The sequence below is a fragment of the Coregonus clupeaformis genome, chromosome 26 (assembly GCF_020615455.1).
Source record: "Coregonus clupeaformis isolate EN_2021a chromosome 26, ASM2061545v1, whole genome shotgun sequence".
Taxonomy (NCBI): Eukaryota; Metazoa; Chordata; class Actinopteri; order Salmoniformes; family Salmonidae; genus Coregonus; species Coregonus clupeaformis.
This window is the reverse complement of record NC_059217.1, coordinates 50,297,642-50,317,641: the sequence shown is the minus strand read 5'-3', so window position 1 is coordinate 50,317,641 and position 20,000 is coordinate 50,297,642. Positions and strand designations below refer to the sequence as shown.

General features: G+C 48.6%; 1 protein-coding gene across 1 annotated transcript in view; it reads left to right on the top strand.

Annotated features, from left to right (window-relative positions):
• The window catches only part of cacna1ha (calcium channel, voltage-dependent, T type, alpha 1H subunit a), a 144,811-nt gene that overhangs the window by 73,806 nt on the left and 51,005 nt on the right, over positions 1 to 20,000 (top strand). Inside the window, exons 19-22 of the mRNA XM_045207652.1 lie at positions 13,948 to 14,048; positions 15,956 to 16,079; positions 17,227 to 17,295; positions 19,776 to 19,960. Of these exons, the coding sequence (XP_045063587.1) occupies positions 13,948 to 14,048; positions 15,956 to 16,079; positions 17,227 to 17,295; positions 19,776 to 19,960 (479 nt within the window). The remainder of the gene's footprint in view (positions 1 to 13,947; positions 14,049 to 15,955; positions 16,080 to 17,226; positions 17,296 to 19,775; positions 19,961 to 20,000) is intronic.

Here is a 20,000-nt window from a genome sequence, read left to right as displayed (position 1 = left end):
CCCCCCTTCTGTTCTCCCTCCCTCCCCCTTCTGTTCTCCCTCCCTCCCGCCTTCTGTTCTCCCTCCCTCCCCCCCTTCTGTTCTCCCTCCCTCCCCCTTCTGTTCTCCCTCCCTCCCCCCTTCTGTTCTCCCTCCCTCCCGCCTTCTGTTCTCCCTCCCTCCCCCCTTCTGTTCTCCCTCCCTCCCGCCTTCTGTTCTCCCTCCCTCCCGCCTTCTGTTCTCCCTCCCTCTCCCCTTCTGTCCCCCCCCCCCCTTTTCCCTCCCCCCTTCTGTTGTTTGTTTGTTTGTTTGTTTGTTTGTTTTGTTTATAGAGGCCTGCAGGGAGGCTAATTGTTCCGCCGTAATTGATTGGCCACGGCAGTAATTGTTTTCTCAGTCGGTAGAACACAACCCCTGTGTGTGTGTGTGTGTGTGTGTGTGTGTGTGTGTGTGTGTGTGTGTGTGTGTGTGTGTGTGTGTGTGTGTGTGTGTGTGTGTGTGTGTGTGTGTGTGTGTGTGTGTGTGTGTGTGTGTGTGTGTGTGTGTGTGTGTGTGTGCGTGTGCGTGCGTGCGTGCGTGCGTGCGTCGCGTGCGTGTGCGTGCGTGCGTGCGTGCGTGCGCTGCGTGCGTGCGTGCGCGTGCGTGCGTGCGTGCGCGTGCGTGCGTGCGTGCGTGCGTGCGTGCGTGCGTGCGTCGCGTGCGTCGCGTGCGTGCGTGCGTGCGTGCGCGCGCGTGCGTGCGTGCGTGCGTGCGTGCGTGCGTCGTGCGGCGTGGCGTGCGTGCGTGCGTGCGTGCGTGCGTGCGTGTGCGTGTGCGTGTGCGTGTGAGTGTGTGTGGTGTAACGTTGCCTCTACACTAAACAGGGCGACGGTTATCAGCGTAGCCTGATAGCGTTTAGAGAGCAGAGAAACCAGCTGCAACAACCAGCTCAGCCCTGGTGGCACCGAATCAGAGAGGGTTGATATGGGACGTGTGTGTGTGTGTGTGTGCCAAGGATTAACCCTCTGGCACAGAGGGTCCCAGAACACAAGCTGTTTTAGGCAGTGCACTCTGTCTCTCTCTCTCTGAGATCCACAGTGAGTGTTAGTTAGGTCTGTGTCACTTTTAATTAGAACCCCACAGCCGTTCTAAAAGCCACTCAGAGAAGAAAGATTAAAATCATTTTAGTTCCAGTTTCTGCCTGAGGGTACCGAGTGGCTGCTCTCTCTCCCCGTGATAGAGGAAAGTTACATCAGTTTGGACCGGCGTAACAGTGGAGTTGGTTGTTACCAGTTTGGACCGGCGTAACAGTGGAGTTGGTTGTTAGCAGTTTGGACCGGCGTAACAGTGGAGTTGGTTGTTATCAGTTTGGACCGGCGTAACAGTAGAGTTGGTTGTTATCAGTTTGGACCGGCGTAACAGTGCAGTTGGTTGTTATCAGTTTGGACCGGGCGTAACAGTGGAGTTGGTTGTTATCAGTTTGGACCGGCGTAACAGTGGAGTTGGTTGTTAGCAGTTTGGACCGGTAACAGTGGAGTTGGTTGTTATCAGTTTGGACCGGCGTAACAGTGGAGTTGGTTGTTATCAGTTTGGACCGGGCGTAACAGTGGAGTTGGTTGTTATCAGTTTGGACCGGCGTAACAGTGGAGTTGGTTGTTAGCAGTTTGGACCGGCGTAACAGTGGAGTTGGTTGTTATCAGTTTGGACCGGGCGTAACAGTGGAGTTGGTTGTTAGCAGTTTGGATCGGCGTAACAGTGGAGTTGGTTGTTATCAGTTTGGACCGGCGTAACAGTGGAGTTGGTTGTTATCAGTTTGGACCGGCGTAACAGTAGAGTTGGTTGTTATCAGTTTGGACCGCGTAACAGTGGAGTTGGTTGTTATCAGTTTGGACCGGCGTAACAGTGGAGTTGGTTGTTGGCAGTTTGGACCGCGTAACAGTGGAGTTGGTTGTTATCAGTTTGGACCGGCGTAACAGTGGAGTTGGTTGTTATCAGTTTGGACCGCGTAACAGTGGAGTTGGTTGTTATCAGTTTGGACCGGGCGTAACAGTGGAGTTGGTTGTTAGCAGTTTGGACCGGCGTAACAGTGGAGTTGGTTGTTATCAGTTTGGACCGGCGTAACAGTGGAGTTGGTTGTTATCAGTTTGGACCGGCGTAACAGTGGAGTTGGTTGTTATCAGTTTGGACCGGCGTAACAGTGCAGTTGGTTGTTATCAGTTTGGACCGGCGTAACAGTGGAGTTGGTTGTGATCAGTTTGGACCGGCGTAACAGTGGAGTTGGTTGTTAGCAGTTTGGACCGGCGTAACAGTGGAGTTGGTTGTTATCAGTTTGGACCGGCGTAACAGTGCAGTTGGTTGTTATCAGTTTGGACCGGCGTAACAGGAGAGTTGGTTGTTATCAGTTTGGACCGGCGTAACAGTAGAGTTGGTTGTTATCAGTTTGGACTGGCGTAACAGTAGAGTTGGTTGTTATCAGTTTGGACCGGCGTAACAGTAGAGTTGGTTGTTATCAGTTTGGATCGGCGTAACAGTAGAGTTGGTTGTTATCAGTTTGGACCGGCGTAACAGTGGAGTTGGTTGTTAGCAGTTTGGACCGACGTAACAGTGCAGTTGGTTGTTAGCAGTTTGGACCGGCGTAACAGTAGAGTTGGTTGTTATCAGTTTGGACCGGCGTAACAGTAGAGTTGGTTGTTATCAGTTTGGACCGGCGTAACAGTAGAGTTGGTTGTTATCAGTTTGGACCGGCGTAACAGTGGAGTTGGTTGTTATCAGTTTGGACCGGCGTAACAGTGGAGTTGGTTGTTATCAGTTTGGACCGGCGTAACAGTAGAGTTGGTTGTTAGCAGTTTGGACCGGCGTAACAGTAGAGTTGGTTGTTATCAGTTTGGACCGCGTAAAAGTGGAGTTGGTTGTTATCAGTTTGGACCGGGCGTAACAGTGGAGTTGGTTGTTAGCAGTTTGGACCGGGCGTAACAGTGGAGTTGGTTGTTAGCAGTTTGGACCGACGTAACAGTGGAGTTGGTTGTCATCAGTTTGGACCGGCGTAACAGTGGAGTTGGTTGTTATCAGTTTGGACCGGCGTAACAGTGGAGTTGGTTGTTATCAGTTTGCACCGGCGTAACAGTGGAGTTGGTTGTTATCAGTTTGGACCGGCATAACAGTGGAGTTGGTTGTTATCAGTTTGGACCGGCGTAACAGTGGAGTTGGTTGTTATCAGTTTGGACCGGCGTAACAGTGCAGTTGGTTGTTATCAGTTTGGACCGGCGTAACAGTAGAGTTGGTTGTTATCAGTTTGGACCGGCGTAACAGTGCAGTTGGTTGTTATCAGTTTGGACCGGGCGTAACAGTGGAGTTGGTTGTTATCAGTTTGGACCGGGCGTAACAGTGGAGTTGGTTGTTATCAGTTTGGACCGCGTAACAGTGCAGTTGGTTGTTATCAGTTTGGACCGCGTAACAGTGGAGTTGGTTGTTATCAGTTTGGACCGGCGTAACAGTAGAGTTGGTTGTTATCAGTTTGGACCGGCGTAACAGTGGAGTTGGTTGTTATCAGTTTGGACCGGCGTAACAGTGGAGTTGGTTGTTATCAGTTTGGACCGGCGTAACAGTAGAGTTGGTTGTTAGCAGTTTGGACCGGCGTAACAGTGGAGTTGGTTGTTAGCAGTTTGGACCGCCGTAACAGTGGAGTTGGTTGTTATCAGTTTGGACCGGCGTAACAGTGGAGTTGGTTGTTATCAGTTTGCACCGGCGTAACAGTGGAGTTGGTTGTTATCAGTTTGGACCGGCGTAACAGTAGAGTTGGTTGTTATCAGTTTGGACCGGCGTAACAGTAGAGTTGGTTGTTATCAGTTTGGACCGGCGTAACAGTAGAGTTGGTTGTTATCAGTTTGGACTGGCGTAACAGTGCAGTTGGTTGTTATCAGTTTGGACCGGCGTAACAGTAGAGTTGGTTGTTATCAGTTTGGACCGGCGTAACAGTGGAGTTGGTTGTTATCAGTTTGGACCGGCGTAACAGGAGAGTTGGTTGTTATCAGTTTGGACCGGCGTAACAGTAGAGTTGGTTGTTATCAGTTTGGACTGGCGTAACAGTAGAGTTGGTTGTTATCAGTTTGGACCGGCGTAACAGTAGAGTTGGTTGTTATCAGTTTGGATCGGCGTAACAGTAGAGTTGGTTGTTAGCAGTTTGGACCGGCGTAACAGTGGAGTTGGTTGTTAGCAGTTTGGACCGACGTAACAGTGCAGTTTGTTGTTAGCAGTTTGGACCGGCGTAACAGTAGAGTTGGTTGTTATCAGTTTGGACCGGCGTAACAGTAGAGTTGGTTGTTATCAGTTTGGACCGGCGTAACAGTAGAGTTGGTTGTTATCAGTTTGGACCGGCGTAACAGTGGAGTTGGTTGTTATCAGTTTGGACCGGCGTAACAGTGGAGTTGGTTGTTATCAGTTTGGACCGGCGTAACAGTAGAGTTGGTTGTTAGCAGTTTGGACCGGCGTAACAGTAGAGTTGGTTGTTATCAGTTTGGACCGGCGTAAAAGTGGAGTTGGTTGTTATCAGTTTGGACCGGCGTAACAGTGGAGTTGGTTGTTAGCAGTTTGGACCGGCGTAACAGTGGAGTTGGTTGTTAGCAGTTTGGACCGGCGTAACAGTGGAGTTGGTTGTCATCAGTTTGGACCGGCGTAACAGTGGAGTTGGTTGTTATCAGTTTGGACCGGCGTAACAGTGGAGTTGGTTGTTATCAGTTTGCACCGGCGTAACAGTGGAGTTGGTTGTTATCAGTTTGGACCGGCGTAACAGTGGAGTTGGTTGTTATCAGTTTGGACCGGCGTAACAGTGGAGTTGGTTGTTATCAGTTTGGACCGGCGTAACAGTGCAGTTGGTTGTTATCAGTTTGGACCGGCGTAACAGTAGAGTTGGTTGTTATCAGTTTGGACCGGCGTAACAGTGCAGTTGGTTGTTATCAGTTTGGACCGGCGTAACAGTGGAGTTGGTTGTTATCAGTTTGGACCGGCGTAACATTGGAGTTGGTTGTTATCAGTTTGGACCGGCGTAACAGTGCAGTTGGTTGTTATCAGTTTGGACCGGCGTAACAGTGGAGTTGGTTGTTATCAGTTTGGACCGGCGTAACAGTGGAGTTGGTTGTTATCAGTTTGGACCGGCGTAACAGTAGAGTTGGTTGTTAGCAGTTTGGACCGGCGTAACAGTAGAGTTGGTTGTTATCAGTTTGGACCGGCGTAAAAGTGGAGTTGGTTGTTATCAGTTTGGACCGGCGTAACAGTGGAGTTGGTTGTTAGCAGTTTGGACCGGCGTAACAGTGGAGTTGGTTGTTAGCAGTTTGGACCGGCGTAACAGTGGAGTTGGTTGTCATCAGTTTGGACCGGCGTAACAGTGGAGTTGGTTGTTATCAGTTTGGACCGCGTAACAGTGGAGTTGGTTGTTATCAGTTTGCACCGGCGTAACAGTGGAGTTGGTTGTTATCAGTTTGGACCGGCATAACAGTGGAGTTGGTTGTTATCAGTTTGGACCGGCGTAACAGTGGAGTTGGTTGTTATCAGTTTGGACCGCGTAACAGTGCAGTTGGTTGTTATCAGTTTGGACCGGGCGTAACAGTAGAGTTGGTTGTTATCAGTTTGGACCGGCGTAACAGTGCATTTGGTTGTTATCAGTTTGGACCGGCGTAACAGTGGAGTTGGTTGTTATCAGTTTGGACCGGCGTAACAGTGGAGTTGGTTGTTATCAGTTTGGACCGGCGTAACAGTGCAGTTGGTTGTTATCAGTTTGGACCGGCGTAACAGTGGAGTTGGTTGTTATCAGTTTGGACCGGCGTAACAGTGCAGTTGGTTGTTATCAGTTTGGACCGGCGTAACAGTGGAGTTGGTTGTTATCAGTTTGGACCGGCGTAACAGTAGAGTTGGTTGTTATCAGTTTGGACCGGCGTAACAGTGGAGTTGGTTGTTATCAGTTTGGACCGGCGTAACAGTGGAGTTGGTTGTTATCAGTTTGGACCGGGCGTAACAGTAGAGTTGGTTGTTAGCAGTTTGGACCGGCGTAACAGTAGAGTTGGTTGTTATCAGTTTGGACCGCGTAAAAGTGGAGTTGGTTGTTATCAGTTTGGACCGGCGTAACAGTGGAGTTGGTTGTTAGCAGTTTGGACCGGCGTAACAGTGGAGTTGGTTGTTAGCAGTTTGGACCGCCGTAACAGTGGAGTTGGTTGTTATCAGTTTGGACCGGCGTAACAGTGGAGTTGGTTGTTATCAGTTTGGACCGGCGTAACAGTGGAGTTGGTTGTTATCAGTTTGCACCGGCGTAACAGTGGAGTTGGTTGTTATCAGTTTGGACCGGCGTAACAGTGGAGTTGGTTGTTATCAATTTGGACCGGCGTAACAGTGCAGTTGGTTGTTATCAGTTTGGACCGCGTAACAGTGGAGTTGGTTGTTATCAGTTTGGACCGGCGTAACAGTAGAGTTGGTTGTTATCAGTTTGGACCGCGCGTAACAGTAGAGTTGGTTGTTATCAGTTTGGACCGCGTAACAGTGGAGTTGGTTGTTATCAGTTTGGACCGCGTAACAGTGGAGTTGGTTGTTATCAGTTTGGACCGGCGTAACAGTAGAGTTGGTTGTTATCAGTTTGGACCGGCGTAACAGTGGAGTTGGTTGTTAGCAGTTTGGACCGCCGTAACAGTGGAGTTGGTTGTTATCAGTTTGGACCGGCGTAACAGTGGAGTTGGTTGTTATCAGTTTGGACCGGCGTAACAGTGGAGTTGGTTGTTATCAGTTTGCACCGGCGTAACAGTGGAGTTGGTTGTTATCAGTTTGGACCGGCGTAACAGTGGAGTTGGTTGTTATCAGTTTGGACCGGCGTAACAGTGCAGTTGGTTGTTATCAGTTTGGACCGGCGTAACAGTGGAGTTGGTTGTTATCAGTTTGGACCGGCGTAACAGTAGAGTTGGTTGTTATCAGTTTGGACCGGCGTAACAGTAGAGTTGGTTGTTATCAGTTTGGACCGGCGTAACAGTGGAGTTGGTTGTTATCAGTTTGGACCGGCGTAACAGTGGAGTTGGTTGTTATCAGTTTGGACCGGCGTAACAGTAGAGTTGGTTGTTATCAGTTTGGACCGGCGTAACAGTGGAGTTGGTTGTTATCAGTTTGGACCGGCGTAACAGTGGAGTTGGTTGTTATCAGTTTGGACCGGCGTAACAGTAGAGTTGGTTGTTAGCAGTTTGGACCGGCGTAACAGTGGAGTTGGTTGTTATCAGTTTGGACCGGCGTAACAGTGGAGTTGGTTGTTATCAGTTTGGACCGGCGTAACAGGAGAGTTGGTTGTTATCAGTTTGGACCGGCGTAACAGTAGAGTTGGTTGTTATCAGTTTGGACTGGCGTAACAGTAGAGTTGGTTGTTATCAGTTTGGACCGGCGTAACAGTAGAGTTGGTTGTTATCAGTTTGGATCGGCGTAACAGTAGAGTTGGTTGTTATCAGTTTGGACCGGCGTAACAGTGGAGTTGGTTGTTAGCAGTTTCAGTGCAGTTGGTTGTTAGCAGTTTGGACCGGCGTAACAGTAGAGTTGGTTGTTATCAGTTTGGACCGGGCGTAACAGTAGAGTTGGTTGTTATCAGTTTGGACCGGCGTAACAGTAGAGTTGGTTGTTATCAGTTTGGACCGGCGTAACAGTGGAGTTGGTTGTTATCAGTTTGGACCGGCGTAACAGTGGAGTTGGTTGTTATCAGTTTGGACCGGCGTAACAGTAGAGTTGGTTGTTAGCAGTTTGGACCGGCGTAACAGTAGAGTTGGTTGTTATCAGTTTGGACCGGCGTAAAAGTGGAGTTGGTTGTTATCAGTTTGGACCGGCGTAACAGTGGAGTTGGTTGTTAGCAGTTTGGACCGGGCGTAACAGTGGAGTTTGTTGTTAGCAGTTTGGACCGCGTAACAGTGGAGTTGGTTGTCATCAGTTTGGACCGGGCGTAACAGTGGAGTTGGTTGTTATCAGTTTGCACCGGCGTAACAGTGGAGTTGGTTGTTATCAGTTTGGACCGGCGTAACAGTGGAGTTGGTTGTTATCAGTTTGGACCGGCGTAACAGTGGAGTTGGTTGTTATCAGTTTGGACCGGCGTAACAGTGCAGTTGGTTGTTATCAGTTTGGACCGGCGTAACAGTAGAGTTGGTTGTTATCAGTTTGGACCGGCGTAACAGTGCAGTTGGTTGTTATCAGTTTGGACCGGCGTAACAGTGGAGTTGGTTGTTATCAGTTTGGACCGGGCGTAACAGTGGAGTTGGTTGTTATCAGTTTGGACCGGCGTAACAGTGCAGTTGGTTGTTATCAGTTTGGACCGGCGTAACAGTGGAGTTGGTTGTTATCAGTTTGGACCGGCGTAACAGTGCAGTTGGTTGTTATCAGTTTGGACCGGCGTAACAGTGGAGTTGGTTGTTATCAGTTTGGTTCGGCGTAACAGTAGAGTTGGTTGTTATCAGTTTGGACCGGCGTAACAGTGGAGTTGGTTGTTATCAGTTTGGACCGGCGTAACAGTGGAGTTGGTTGTTATCAGTTTGGACCGGCGTAACAGTAGAGTTGGTTGTTAGCAGTTTGGACCGGCGTAACAGTAGAGTTGGTTGTTATCAGTTTGGACCGGCGTAAAGTGGAGTTGGTTGTTAGCAGTTTGGACCGCGTAACAGTGGAGTTGGTTGTTAGCAGTTTGGACCGCGTAACAGTGGAGTTGGTTGTTAGCAGTTTGGACCGCCGTAACAGTGGAGTTGGTTGTTATCAGTTTGGACCGGCGTAACAGTGGAGTTGGTTGTTATCAGTTTGGACCGGCGTAACAGTGGAGTTGGTTGTTATCAGTTTGCACCGCGTAACAGTGGAGTTGGTTGTTATCAGTTTGGACCGCGTAACAGTGGAGTTGGTTGTTATCAGTTTGGACCGGCGTAACAGTGCAGTTGGTTGTTATCAGTTTGGACCGGCGTAACAGTGGAGTTGGTTGTTATCAGTTTGGACCGGCGTAACAGTAGAGTTGGTTGTTATCAGTTTGGACCGGCGTAACAGTAGAGTTGGTTGTTATCAGTTTGGACCGGCGTAACAGTGGAGTTGGTTGTTATCAGTTTGGACCGGCGTAACATTGGAGTTGGTTGTTATCAGTTTGGACCGGCGTAACAGTAGAGTTGGTTGTTATCAGTTTGGACCTGCGTAACAGTGGAGTTGGTTGTTATCAGTTTGGACCGGCGTAACAGTGGAGTTGGTTGTTATCAGTTTGGACCGGCGTAACAGTAGAGTTGGTTGTTAGCAGTTTGGACCGGCGTAACAGTGGAGTTGGTTGTTATCAGTTTGGACCGGCGTAACAGTGGAGTTGGTTGTTATCAGTTTGGACCGGCGTAACAGTGGAGTTGGTTGTGATCAGTTTGGACCGGCGTAACAGTGGAGTTGGTTGTTATCAGTTTGGACCGGCGTAACAGTAGAGTTGGTTGTTAGCAGTTTGGACTGGCGTAACAGTAGAGTTGGTTGTTATCAGTTTGGACTGGCGTAACAGTGGAGTTGGTTGTTATCAGTTTGGACCGGCGTAACAGTAGAGTTGGTTGTTATCAGTTTGGACCGGCGTAACAGTAGATTTGGTTGTTATCAGTTTGGACCGGCGTAACAGTAGAGTTGGTTGTTATCAGTTTGGACCGGCGTAACAGTAGAGTTGGTTGTTATCAGTTTGGACCGGCGTAACAGTGGAGTTGGTTGTTATCAGTTTGGACCGGCGTAACAGTGGAGTTGGTTGTTATCAGTTTGGACCGGCGTAACAGTGGAGTTGGTTGTTATCAGTTTGGACCGGCGTAACAGTGGAGTTGGTTGTTAGCAGTTTGGACTGGCGTAACAGTGGAGTTGGTTGTTATCAGTTTGGACCGGCGTAACAGTGGAGTTGGTTGTTATCAGTTTGGACCGGCGTAACAGTGGAGTTGGTTGTTAGCAGTTTGGACCGGCGTAACAGTGGAGTTGGTTGTTATCAGTTTGGACCGGCGTAACAGTGGAGTTGGTTGTTATCAGTTTGGACCGGCGTAACAGTGGAGTTGGTTGTTATCAGTTTGGACCGGCGTAACAGTAGAGTTGGTTGTTAGCAGTTTGGACCGGCGTAACAGTGGAGTTGGTTGTTATCAGTTTGGACCGGGCGTAACAGTGGAGTTGGTTGTTATCAGTTTGGACCGGGCGTAACAGTAGAGTTGGTTGTTATCAGTTTGGACCGGCGTAACAGTGGAGTTGGTTGTTATCAGTTTGGACCGCGTAACAGTGGAGTTGGTTGTTATCAGTTTGGACCGGCGTAACAGTGGAGTTGGTTGTTATCAGTTTGGACCGCGTAACAGTGGAGTTGGTTGTTATCAGTTTGGACCGGCGTAACAGGAGAGTTGGTTGTTATCAGTTTGGACCGGCGTAACAGTAGAGTTGGTTGTTATCAGTTTGGACTGGCGTAACAGTAGAGTTGGTTGTTATCAGTTTGGACCGGCGTAACAGTAGAGTTGGTTGTTATCAGTTTGGATCGGCGTAACAGTAGAGTTGGTTGTTATCAGTTTGGACCGGCGTAACAGTGGAGTTGGTTGTTAGCAGTTTCAGTGCAGTTGGTTGTTAGCAGTTTGGACCGGCGTAACAGTAGAGTTGGTTGTTATCAGTTTGGACCGGCGTAACAGTAGAGTTGGTTGTTATCAGTTTGGACCGGCGTAACAGTAGAGTTGGTTGTTATCAGTTTGGACCGGCGTAACAGTGGAGTTGGTTGTTATCAGTTTGGACCGGCGTAACAGTGGAGTTGGTTGTTATCAGTTTGGACCGGCGTAACAGTAGAGTTGGTTGTTAGCAGTTTGGACCGGCGTAACAGTAGAGTTGGTTGTTATCAGTTTGGACCGGCGTAAAAGTGGAGTTGGTTGTTATCAGTTTGGACCGGCGTAACAGTGGAGTTGGTTGTTAGCAGTTTGGACCGGCGTAACAGTGGAGTTTGTTGTTAGCAGTTTGGACCGGCGTAACAGTGGAGTTGGTTGTCATCAGTTTGGACCGGCGTAACAGTGGAGTTGGTTGTTATCAGTTTGCACCGGCGTAACAGTGGAGTTGGTTGTTATCAGTTTGGACCGGGCGAACAGTGGAGTTGGTTGTTATCAGTTTGGACCGGCGTAACAGTGGAGTTGGTTGTTATCAGTTTGGACCGGGCGTAACAGTGCAGTTGGTTGTTATCAGTTTGGACCGGCGTAACAGTAGAGTTGGTTGTTATCAGTTTGGACCGGCGTAACAGTGCAGTTGGTTGTTATCAGTTTGGACCGGCGTAACAGTGGAGTTGGTTGTTATCAGTTTGGACCGGCGTAACAGTGGAGTTGGTTGTTATCAGTTTGGACCGGCGTAACAGTGCAGTTGGTTGTTATCAGTTTGGACCGGCGTAACAGTGGAGTTGGTTGTTATCAGTTTGGACCGGCGTAACAGTGCAGTTGGTTGTTATCAGTTTGGACCGGCGTAACAGTGGAGTTGGTTGTTATCAGTTTGGTTCGGCGTAACAGTAGAGTTGGTTGTTATCAGTTTGGACCGGCGTAACAGTGGAGTTGGTTGTTATCAGTTTGGACCGGCGTAACAGTGGAGTTGGTTGTTATCAGTTTGGACCGGCGTAACAGTAGAGTTGGTTGTTAGCAGTTTGGACCGGCGTAACAGTAGAGTTGGTTGTTATCAGTTTGGACCGGCGTAAAAGTGGAGTTGGTTGTTAGCAGTTTGGACCGGCGTAACAGTGGAGTTGGTTGTTAGCAGTTTGGACCGGCGTAACAGTGGAGTTGGTTGTTAGCAGTTTGGACCGCCGTAACAGTGGAGTTGGTTGTTATCAGTTTGGACCGGCGTAACAGTGGAGTTGGTTGTTATCAGTTTGGACCGGCGTAACAGTGGAGTTGGTTGTTATCAGTTTGCACCGGCGTAACAGTGGAGTTGGTTGTTATCAGTTTGGACCGGCGTAACAGTGGAGTTGGTTGTTATCAGTTTGGACCGGCGTAACAGTGCAGTTGGTTGTTATCAGTTTGGACCGGGCGTAACAGTGGAGTTGGTTGTTATCAGTTTGGACCGGCGTAACAGTAGAGTTGGTTGTTATCAGTTTGGACCGGCGTAACAGTAGAGTTGGTTGTTATCAGTTTGGACCGCGTAACAGTGGAGTTGGTTGTTATCAGTTTGGACCGGCGTAACATTGGAGTTGGTTGTTATCAGTTTGGACCGGCGTAACAGTAGAGTTGGTTGTTATCAGTTTGGACCTGCGTAACAGTGGAGTTGGTTGTTATCAGTTTGGACCGGCGGTAACAGTGGAGTTGGTTGTTATCAGTTTGGACCGGCGTAACAGTAGAGTTGGTTGTTAGCAGTTTGGACCGGCGTAACAGTGGAGTTGGTTGTTATCAGTTTGGACCGGCGTAACAGTGGAGTTGGTTGTTATCAGTTTGGACCGGCGTAACAGTGGAGTTGGTTGTGATCAGTTTGGACCGGCGTAACAGTGGAGTTGGTTGTTATCAGTTTGGACCGGCGTAACAGTAGAGTTGGTTGTTAGCAGTTTGGACTGGCGTAACAGTAGAGTTGGTTGTTATCCAGTTTGGACTGGCGTAACAGTGGAGTTGGTTGTTATCAGGTTTGGACCGGGCGTAACAGTAGAGTTGGTTGTTATCAGTTTGGACCGGCGTAACAGTAGATTTGGTTGTTATCAGTTTGGACCGGCGTAACAGTAGAGTTGGTTGTTATCAGTTTGGACCGGCGTAACAGTAGAGTTGGTTGTTATCAGTTTGGACCGGCGTAACAGTGGAGTTGGTTGTTATCAGTTTGGACCGGCGTAACAGTGGAGTTGGTTGTTATCAGTTTGGACCGGCGTAACAGTGGAGTTGGTTGTTATCAGTTTGGACCGGCGTAACAGTGGAGTTGGTTGTTAGCAGTTTGGACTGGCGTAACAGTGGAGTTGGTTGTTATCAGTTTGGACCGGCGTAACAGTGGAGTTGGTTGTTATCAGTTTGGACCGGGCGTAACAGTGGAGTTGGTTGTTAGCAGTTTGGACCGGCGTAACAGTGGAGTTGGTTGTTATCAGTTTGGACCGCGTAACAGTGGAGTTGGTTGTTATCAGTTTGGACCGGCGTAACAGTGGAGTTGGTCGTTATCAGTTTGGACCGGCGTAACAGTAGAGTTGGTTGTTAGCAGTTTGGACCGGCGTAACAGTGGAGTTGGTTGTTATCAGTTTGGACCGGCGTAACAGTGGAGTTGGTTGTTATCAGTTTGGACCGGCGTAACAGTAGAGTTGGTTGTTATCAGTTTGGACCGGCGTAACAGTGGAGTTGGTTGTTATCAGTTTGGACCGGCGTAACAGTGGAGTTGGTTGTTATCAGTTTGGACCGGCGTAACAGTGGAGTTGGTTGTTATCAGTTTGGACCGGCGTAACAGTGGAGTTGGTTGTTATCAGTTTGGACCGGCGTAACAGTAGAGTTGGTTGTTATCAGTTTGGACCGGCGTAACAGTAGAGTTGGTTGTTATCAGTTTGGACCGGCGTAACAGTGCAGTTGGTTGTTAGCAGTTTGGACTGACTTAGTTGCTGACTGTGTTTCCCTGTCCCATTCTCCAAGCCTGCTCACTTGAGGACTGAGCACTTTGTGACGGCGTGTTTCCCAGAGTACTTTAGTCTTCCAGTCTGACAGGACCAAGCTAGTGCTGTTGATCCCTCCTGCTAGAGGATTAATCCACGTTCTGCACCGTCATGGAAACACACACACGCACGCGCACGCGCACGCGCACGCGCACACGCGGACGCGGACGCGGACGCAGACGCAGACGCAGACGCAGACGCAGACGCAGACGCAGACGCAGACGCAGACGCAGACGCAGACGCAGACGCAGACGCAGACGCACACGCACACGCACACGCACACACACACTTAGAGACTGCAGGTGTAGAGATATCGGCCAAGGTGTGTGTGTGTGGTTGTTGTGTACTGGGACTTGGATGTGTGTGTGTGTGTAATGCTGACCTCCGTCCTCTGACCTCTGTAGAACCTGTGGTTCCGGGTCAGGAGAACGCTGCAGAGCCACAAGCCACGCTGGTGCAGAGAACACAAAGACTGGAACCTCTACCTGTTCTCCCCTCAGAACTCGTGAGTCATACACACACACACGCACACGCACAAACACGCTTCAGGAAGGGTGGTCACGTGTGTTTGCCAGGAGGAGGTCCTGGGCTCCAGCCTCGGTATGAGCCCAATTAGGAGGAAGCGGTTCTCGCTAAGCAAGCAGCATGACATCCTTATCACACTACATACAGTGAGGGGGAAAAAGTATTTGATCCCCTGCTGATTTTGTACGTTTTGCCCACTGACAAATAAATGATCAGTCTATAATTTTAATGGTAGGTTTATTTGAACAGTGAGAGACAGAATAACAACAACAAAATCCAGAAAAATGCATGTCAGAAATGTTATACATTTATTTGCATTTTAATGAGGGAAATAAGTATTTGACCCCCTCTCAATCAGAAAGATTTCTGGCTCCCAAGTGTCTTTTATACAGGTAACGAGCTGAGATTAGGAGCACACTCTTAAAGGGAGTGCTCCTAATCTCATCTTGTTACCTGTATAAAAGTCACCTGTCCACAGAAGCAATCAATCAATCAGATTCCAAACTTTCCACCATGGCCAAGACCAAAGAGCTCTCCAATGATGTCAGGGACAAGATTGTAGACCTACACAAGGCTGGAATGGGCTACAAGACCATCGCCAAGCAGCTTGGTGAGAAGGTGACAACAGTTGGTGCGATTATTCGCAAATGGAAGAAACACAAAATAGCTGTCAATCTCCCTCGGCCTGGGGCTCCATGCAAGATCTCACCTCGTGGAGTTGCAATGATCATGAGAACGGTGAGGAATCAGCCCAGAACTACACGGGAGGATCTTGTCAATGATCTCAAGGCAGCTGGGACCATAGTCACCAAGAAAACAATTGGTAACACACTACGCCGTGAAGGACTGAAATCCTGCAGCGCCGCAAGGTCCCCCCTGCTCAAGAAAGCACATATACAGGGCCGTCTGAAGTTTGCCAATGAACATCTGAATGATTCAGAGGAGAACTGGGTGAAAGTGTTGTGGTCAGATGAGACCAAAATTGAGCTTTTTGGCATCAACTCAACTCGCCGTGTTTGGAGGAGGAGGAATGCTGCCTATGACCCCAAGAACACCATCCCCACCGTCAAACATGGAGGTGGAAACATTATGCTTTGGGGGTGTTTTTCTGCTAAGGGGACAGGACAACTTAATCGCATCAAAGGGACGATGAACGGGGCTTTGTACCATCAAATCTTGGGTAAGAACCTCCTTCCCTCAGCCAGGGCATTGAAAATGGCTCAAGAAGAAGCACATTAAGGTCCTGGAGTGGCCTAGCCAGTCTCCAGACCTTAATCCCATAGAAAATCTGTGGAGGGAGCTGAAGGTTTGAGTTGCCAAACGTCAGCCTCGAAACCTTAATGACTTGGAGAAGATCTGCAAAGAGGAATGGCACAAAATCCCTCCTGAGATGTGTGCAAACCTGGTGGCCAACTACAAGAAACGTCTGACCTCTGTGATTGCCAACAAGGGTTTTGCCACCAAGTACTAAGTCATGTTTTGCAGCGGGGTCAAATACTTATTTCCCCTCATTTAAAATGTAAATCAATTTATAACATTTTTGACATGCGTTTTTCTGGATTTTGTTGTTGTTATTCTGTCTCTCACTGTTCAAATAAACCTACCATTAAAATTATAGACTGATCATGTCTTTGTCAGTGGGCAAACATACAAAATCAGCAGGGGATCAAATACTTTTTTTCCCTCACTGTACATACACACACACACACACACACACACACACACACACACACACACACACACACACACACACACACACACACACACACACACACACACACACACACACACACACACACACACAAACGTACTTCTTGTCTCACCTTCTCATAGATACTGTATCTTCCTCCTCTGTGCTGATTCCTCTCTCCCCCTCCCTCCCTCTAGGTTCCGTGTCTGGGGTAAAGGTCTGATCTCTCATAAGATGTTTGATCACGTGGTCCTGGTCTTCATCTTCCTCAACTGCATCACCATCGCTCTGGAGAGACCCGGCATCCAGCCTCACAGCACCGTAAGACACTAGGGGCTGATGGGATACCGTGTTTTACTACATACCAGTATTGATGCATAGAGACCGCTTTGGCTTTTTTTTTTACTTTACCTTCTAGAACGTTATTTCAATGTTTGGTTTGTTAAATGTTTTGCTACTTGAGTCGTCTTTCACCCTCTTCTCCTGGTGCATGCTGCTTCCCACACCAAGCCCTGCCCCCTGTCACACCAAGCCCTGCCCCCTTGTCACACCAAGCCCTGCCCCCTGTCACACCAAGCCCTGCCCCCTTGTCACACCAAGCCCTGCCCCTTTGTCACACCAAGCCCTGCCTCCTTGTCACACCAAGCCCTGCCTCCTTGTCACACCAAGCCCTGCCCCCTTGTCACACCAAGCCCTGCCCCCTGTCACACCAAGCCCTGCCCCCTTGTCACACCAAGCCCTGCCCCCTTGTCACACCAAGCCCTGCCCCCTGTCACACCAAGCCCTGCCCCCTGTCACACCAAGCCCTGCCCCCTTGTCACACCAAGCCCTGCCTCCTTGTCACACCAAGCCCTGCCCCCTTGTCACACCAAGCCCTGCCCCCTGTCACACCAAGCCCTGCCCCTGTCACACCAAGCCCTGCCCCCTTGTCACACCAAGCCCTGCCGCTTCCCACACTAAGCCCTGCCCCCTTGTCACACCAAGCCCTGCCGCTTCCCACACCAAGCCCTGCCCCCTGTCACACCAAGCCCTGCCCCCTGTCACACCAAGCCTTGCCCCCTGTCACACCAAGCCCTGCCCCCTCCCACACCAAGCCCTGCCCCCTGTCACACCAAGCCCTGCCCCCTATCACACCAAGCCCTGCCCCCTGTCACACCAAGCCCTGCCCCCTGTCACACCAAGCCCTGCCCCCTTGTCACACCAAGCCCTGCCCCCTGTCACACCAAGCCCTGCCCTGGAGTCACAAACACTTTCTTGAACACTTTCTTGCCGTTCATTCTTGCCGTTCGATCTGCATGGTCAGATAGATGCAACGAGATGTTGGTGACAACTCATTGACTTCTCAAACCCCAAACCCCGGCCTGGTCTGGTCTGTTTCGCAAGCTGTTTCCCGGAAGTCTTGCGATGTTTCGCCTCTGGGTTTAGAAACTAGAGCGGTAATATACTTTCTCTCCTACTCTCCCTCCAGGAGCGAGTGTTTCTGAGTGTCTCCAACTACGTGTTCACTCTAATCTTCCTGGCTGAGATGACTGTCAAGGTAATAATACCGTCTGTTTCTGTCTGTTGTCTGTTTCTGTCTGTTGTCTGTTTCAGTCTGTTGCCTGTTTGTCTGTTGTCTGTTTCTGTCTGTTGCCTGTTTCAGTCTGTTGTCTGTTTCAGTCTGCTGTCGGTTTCATCATCTGTCTGTCTGTCGGTTTCAGTTTTCATGCTGTCTGTTCATCTGCTGTCTGTTTTAGTCTTGTCTGTTTTAGTCTGTTTCAGTCTCAATCTGTCTGTTGTCTGTTTCAGTCTGCTGTCTCGGTCTGTTGTCTGTTTCTGTCTGTTGTCTGTTTCAGTTTTCATGCTGTCTGTTTGTCTGCTGTCTGTTTCAGTCTCATGTTGTCAGTTTCAGTCTCATGTTGTCAGTTTGTCTCATGTGTTCTGTTTCAGTCTCATGTTGTCTGTTTCAGTCTGCTGTCTGTTTCTCATGCTGTCTGTTTGTCTCATGCTGTCTGTTTCAGTCTGTTGTCTGTTTCAGTCTAAAGACTGTCTGTCTGCTGTCTGTTTCAGTCTGCTGTCTGTTTCAGTCTGTTTTATTCTGTTGTCTGTTTCAGTCTCATACCTTCTGTTTTAGTCTCATGCTGTCTGGTTCAGTCTCATGCTGTCTGTTTTAGTCTCATGCTGTCTGTTTCAGTCTGTTGTCTGTTTCTGTCTGTTGTCTATTGTATGTTTCAGTCTGTTGTCTGTTTCTGTCTGTTGTCTGTTTCAATCTCATGCTGTCTGTTTCAGTCTGTTGTCTGTTTGTCTGTTGTCTGTTCAGTTTTCATGCTGTCTGTTTGTCTGCTGTCTGTTTCAGTCTTGTCTGTTTCAGTCTTGTCTGTTTCAGTCTATTGTCTGTTTCAGTCTCATGCTGTTTGTCTCATGCTCTCTGTTTCAGTCTGCTGTCTGTTTCAGTCTGTTTTAGTCTGCTGTCTTTTAGTCTGTTGTCTGTTTCAGTCTCATACCTTCTGTTTTAGTCTCATGCTGTCTGGTTCAGTCTCATGCTGTCTGTTTCACTCTTGTCTGTTTCAGTCTGCTGTCTGAGTCCATTCAGTCTCATACCTTCTGTTTTAATCTCATGTTGTCTGGTTCAGTCTCATGCTGTCTGTTTTAGTCTCATGCTGTCTGTTTTAGTCTCATGCTGTCTGTTTCAGTCTGTTTTCTGTTTCAGTCTCATGCTGTTTGTTTCAGTCTGTTGTCTGTTTCAGTCTCATGGTGCCTGTTTCAGTCTGCTCTCTCAGTCTGTTGTCAGTTTCTGTCTGTTGTCTGTTTCAGTCTCATGCTGGCTGTTTCAGTCTCATGCTGGCTGTTTCTGTCTTTTGTCTGTTTGTCTGCTTTCTGTTTGTCTGCTGTCTGTTTCACTCTGCTGTCTGTTTTAGTCTGTTGTCTGTTTCAGTCTCATGCTGTCTGTTTTAGTCTCATGCTGTCTGTTTTAGTCTCATACTGCCTGTTTAAGTCTGTTGTCTCTTTCAGTCTGTTTCAGTCCATCAGTCTGCTGTCTGTTTCAGTTTGTTGTCTGCTGTATGTTTCAGTCTGTTGTCTGTTTCAGTCTGCTGTCTGTTTCAGTCTGCTGTCTGTTTCATTCGTATGTCTGTTTCAGTCTGCTGTCTGTTTCAGTGTGCTGTCTGTTTGTCTGTTTGTCAGTTGTCTGTTTCAGTCTGCTCTGTTTCATTCTTATGTCTGTTTCAGTCTGCTGTCTGTTTCAGTCTGCTGTCTGTTTCATTCGTATGTCTGTTTCAGTCTGCTGTCTGTTTCAGTCTGCTCTGTTTCAGTCTGTTGTCTGTCTCAGTCTGCTGTCTGTTTGTCAGTTGTCTGTTTCAGTCTGCTCTGTTTCATTCTTATGTCTGTTTCAGTCTGCTGTCTGTTTCAGTCTGCTGTCTGTTTCATTCGTATGTCTGTTTCAGTCTGCTGTCTGTTTCAGTCTGCTCTGTTTCAGTCTATTGTCTGTTGTCTCTTTCAGTCTGCTGTCTGTTTCAGTTTATTGTCTGTTTCAGTTTGTTGTCTGTTTGTCTGCTGTCTGTTTCAGTTTATTGTCTGTTTCAGTTTGTTGTCTGTTTCAGTCAGCTGTCTGTTTCAGTCTGCTGTCTGTTTCTGTCTGTTGTCTCTTTCAGTCTGCTGTCTGTTTCAGTTTATTGTCTGTTTCAGTTTGTTGTCTGTTTCAGTCAGCTGTCTGTTTCAGTCTGTTGTCTGTTTCAGTTTATTGTCTGTTTCAGTTTGTTGTCTGTTTCAGTCAGCTGTCTGTTTTAGTCTGTTGTCTGTTTCAGTCAGCTGTTTGTTTCAGTCAGCTGTCTGTTTCAGTCAGCTGTCTGTTTCAGTCAGCTGTCTGTTTCAGTCTGCTGTCTGTTTCAGTCTGCTGTCTGTTTCAGTCTGCTGTCTGTTTCAGTCTGCTGTCTGTTTCAGTCTGCTGTCTGTTTCAGTCTGCTGTCTGTTTCAGTCTGCTGTCTGTTTCAGTCTGCTGTCAGTCCTGGAGGTCTTGTCATGTTAATGTTCTGTCTGTAGATTGTAGCGTTGGGGTTTTGCTGGGGTAAACAGAGCTACTTGAAGAGCAGTTGGAATGTGCTGGATGGGATCCTGGTGTTTGTCTCTCTGGTGGACATCCTGGTTTCTCTGGCCTTGACCGGAGGGAACCGCATCCTGGGAATCCTCAGAGTATTACGGCTGCTACGCACACTACGACCTCTCAGGTAGGGCCACACTACGACCACACTACGACCACACTACGAC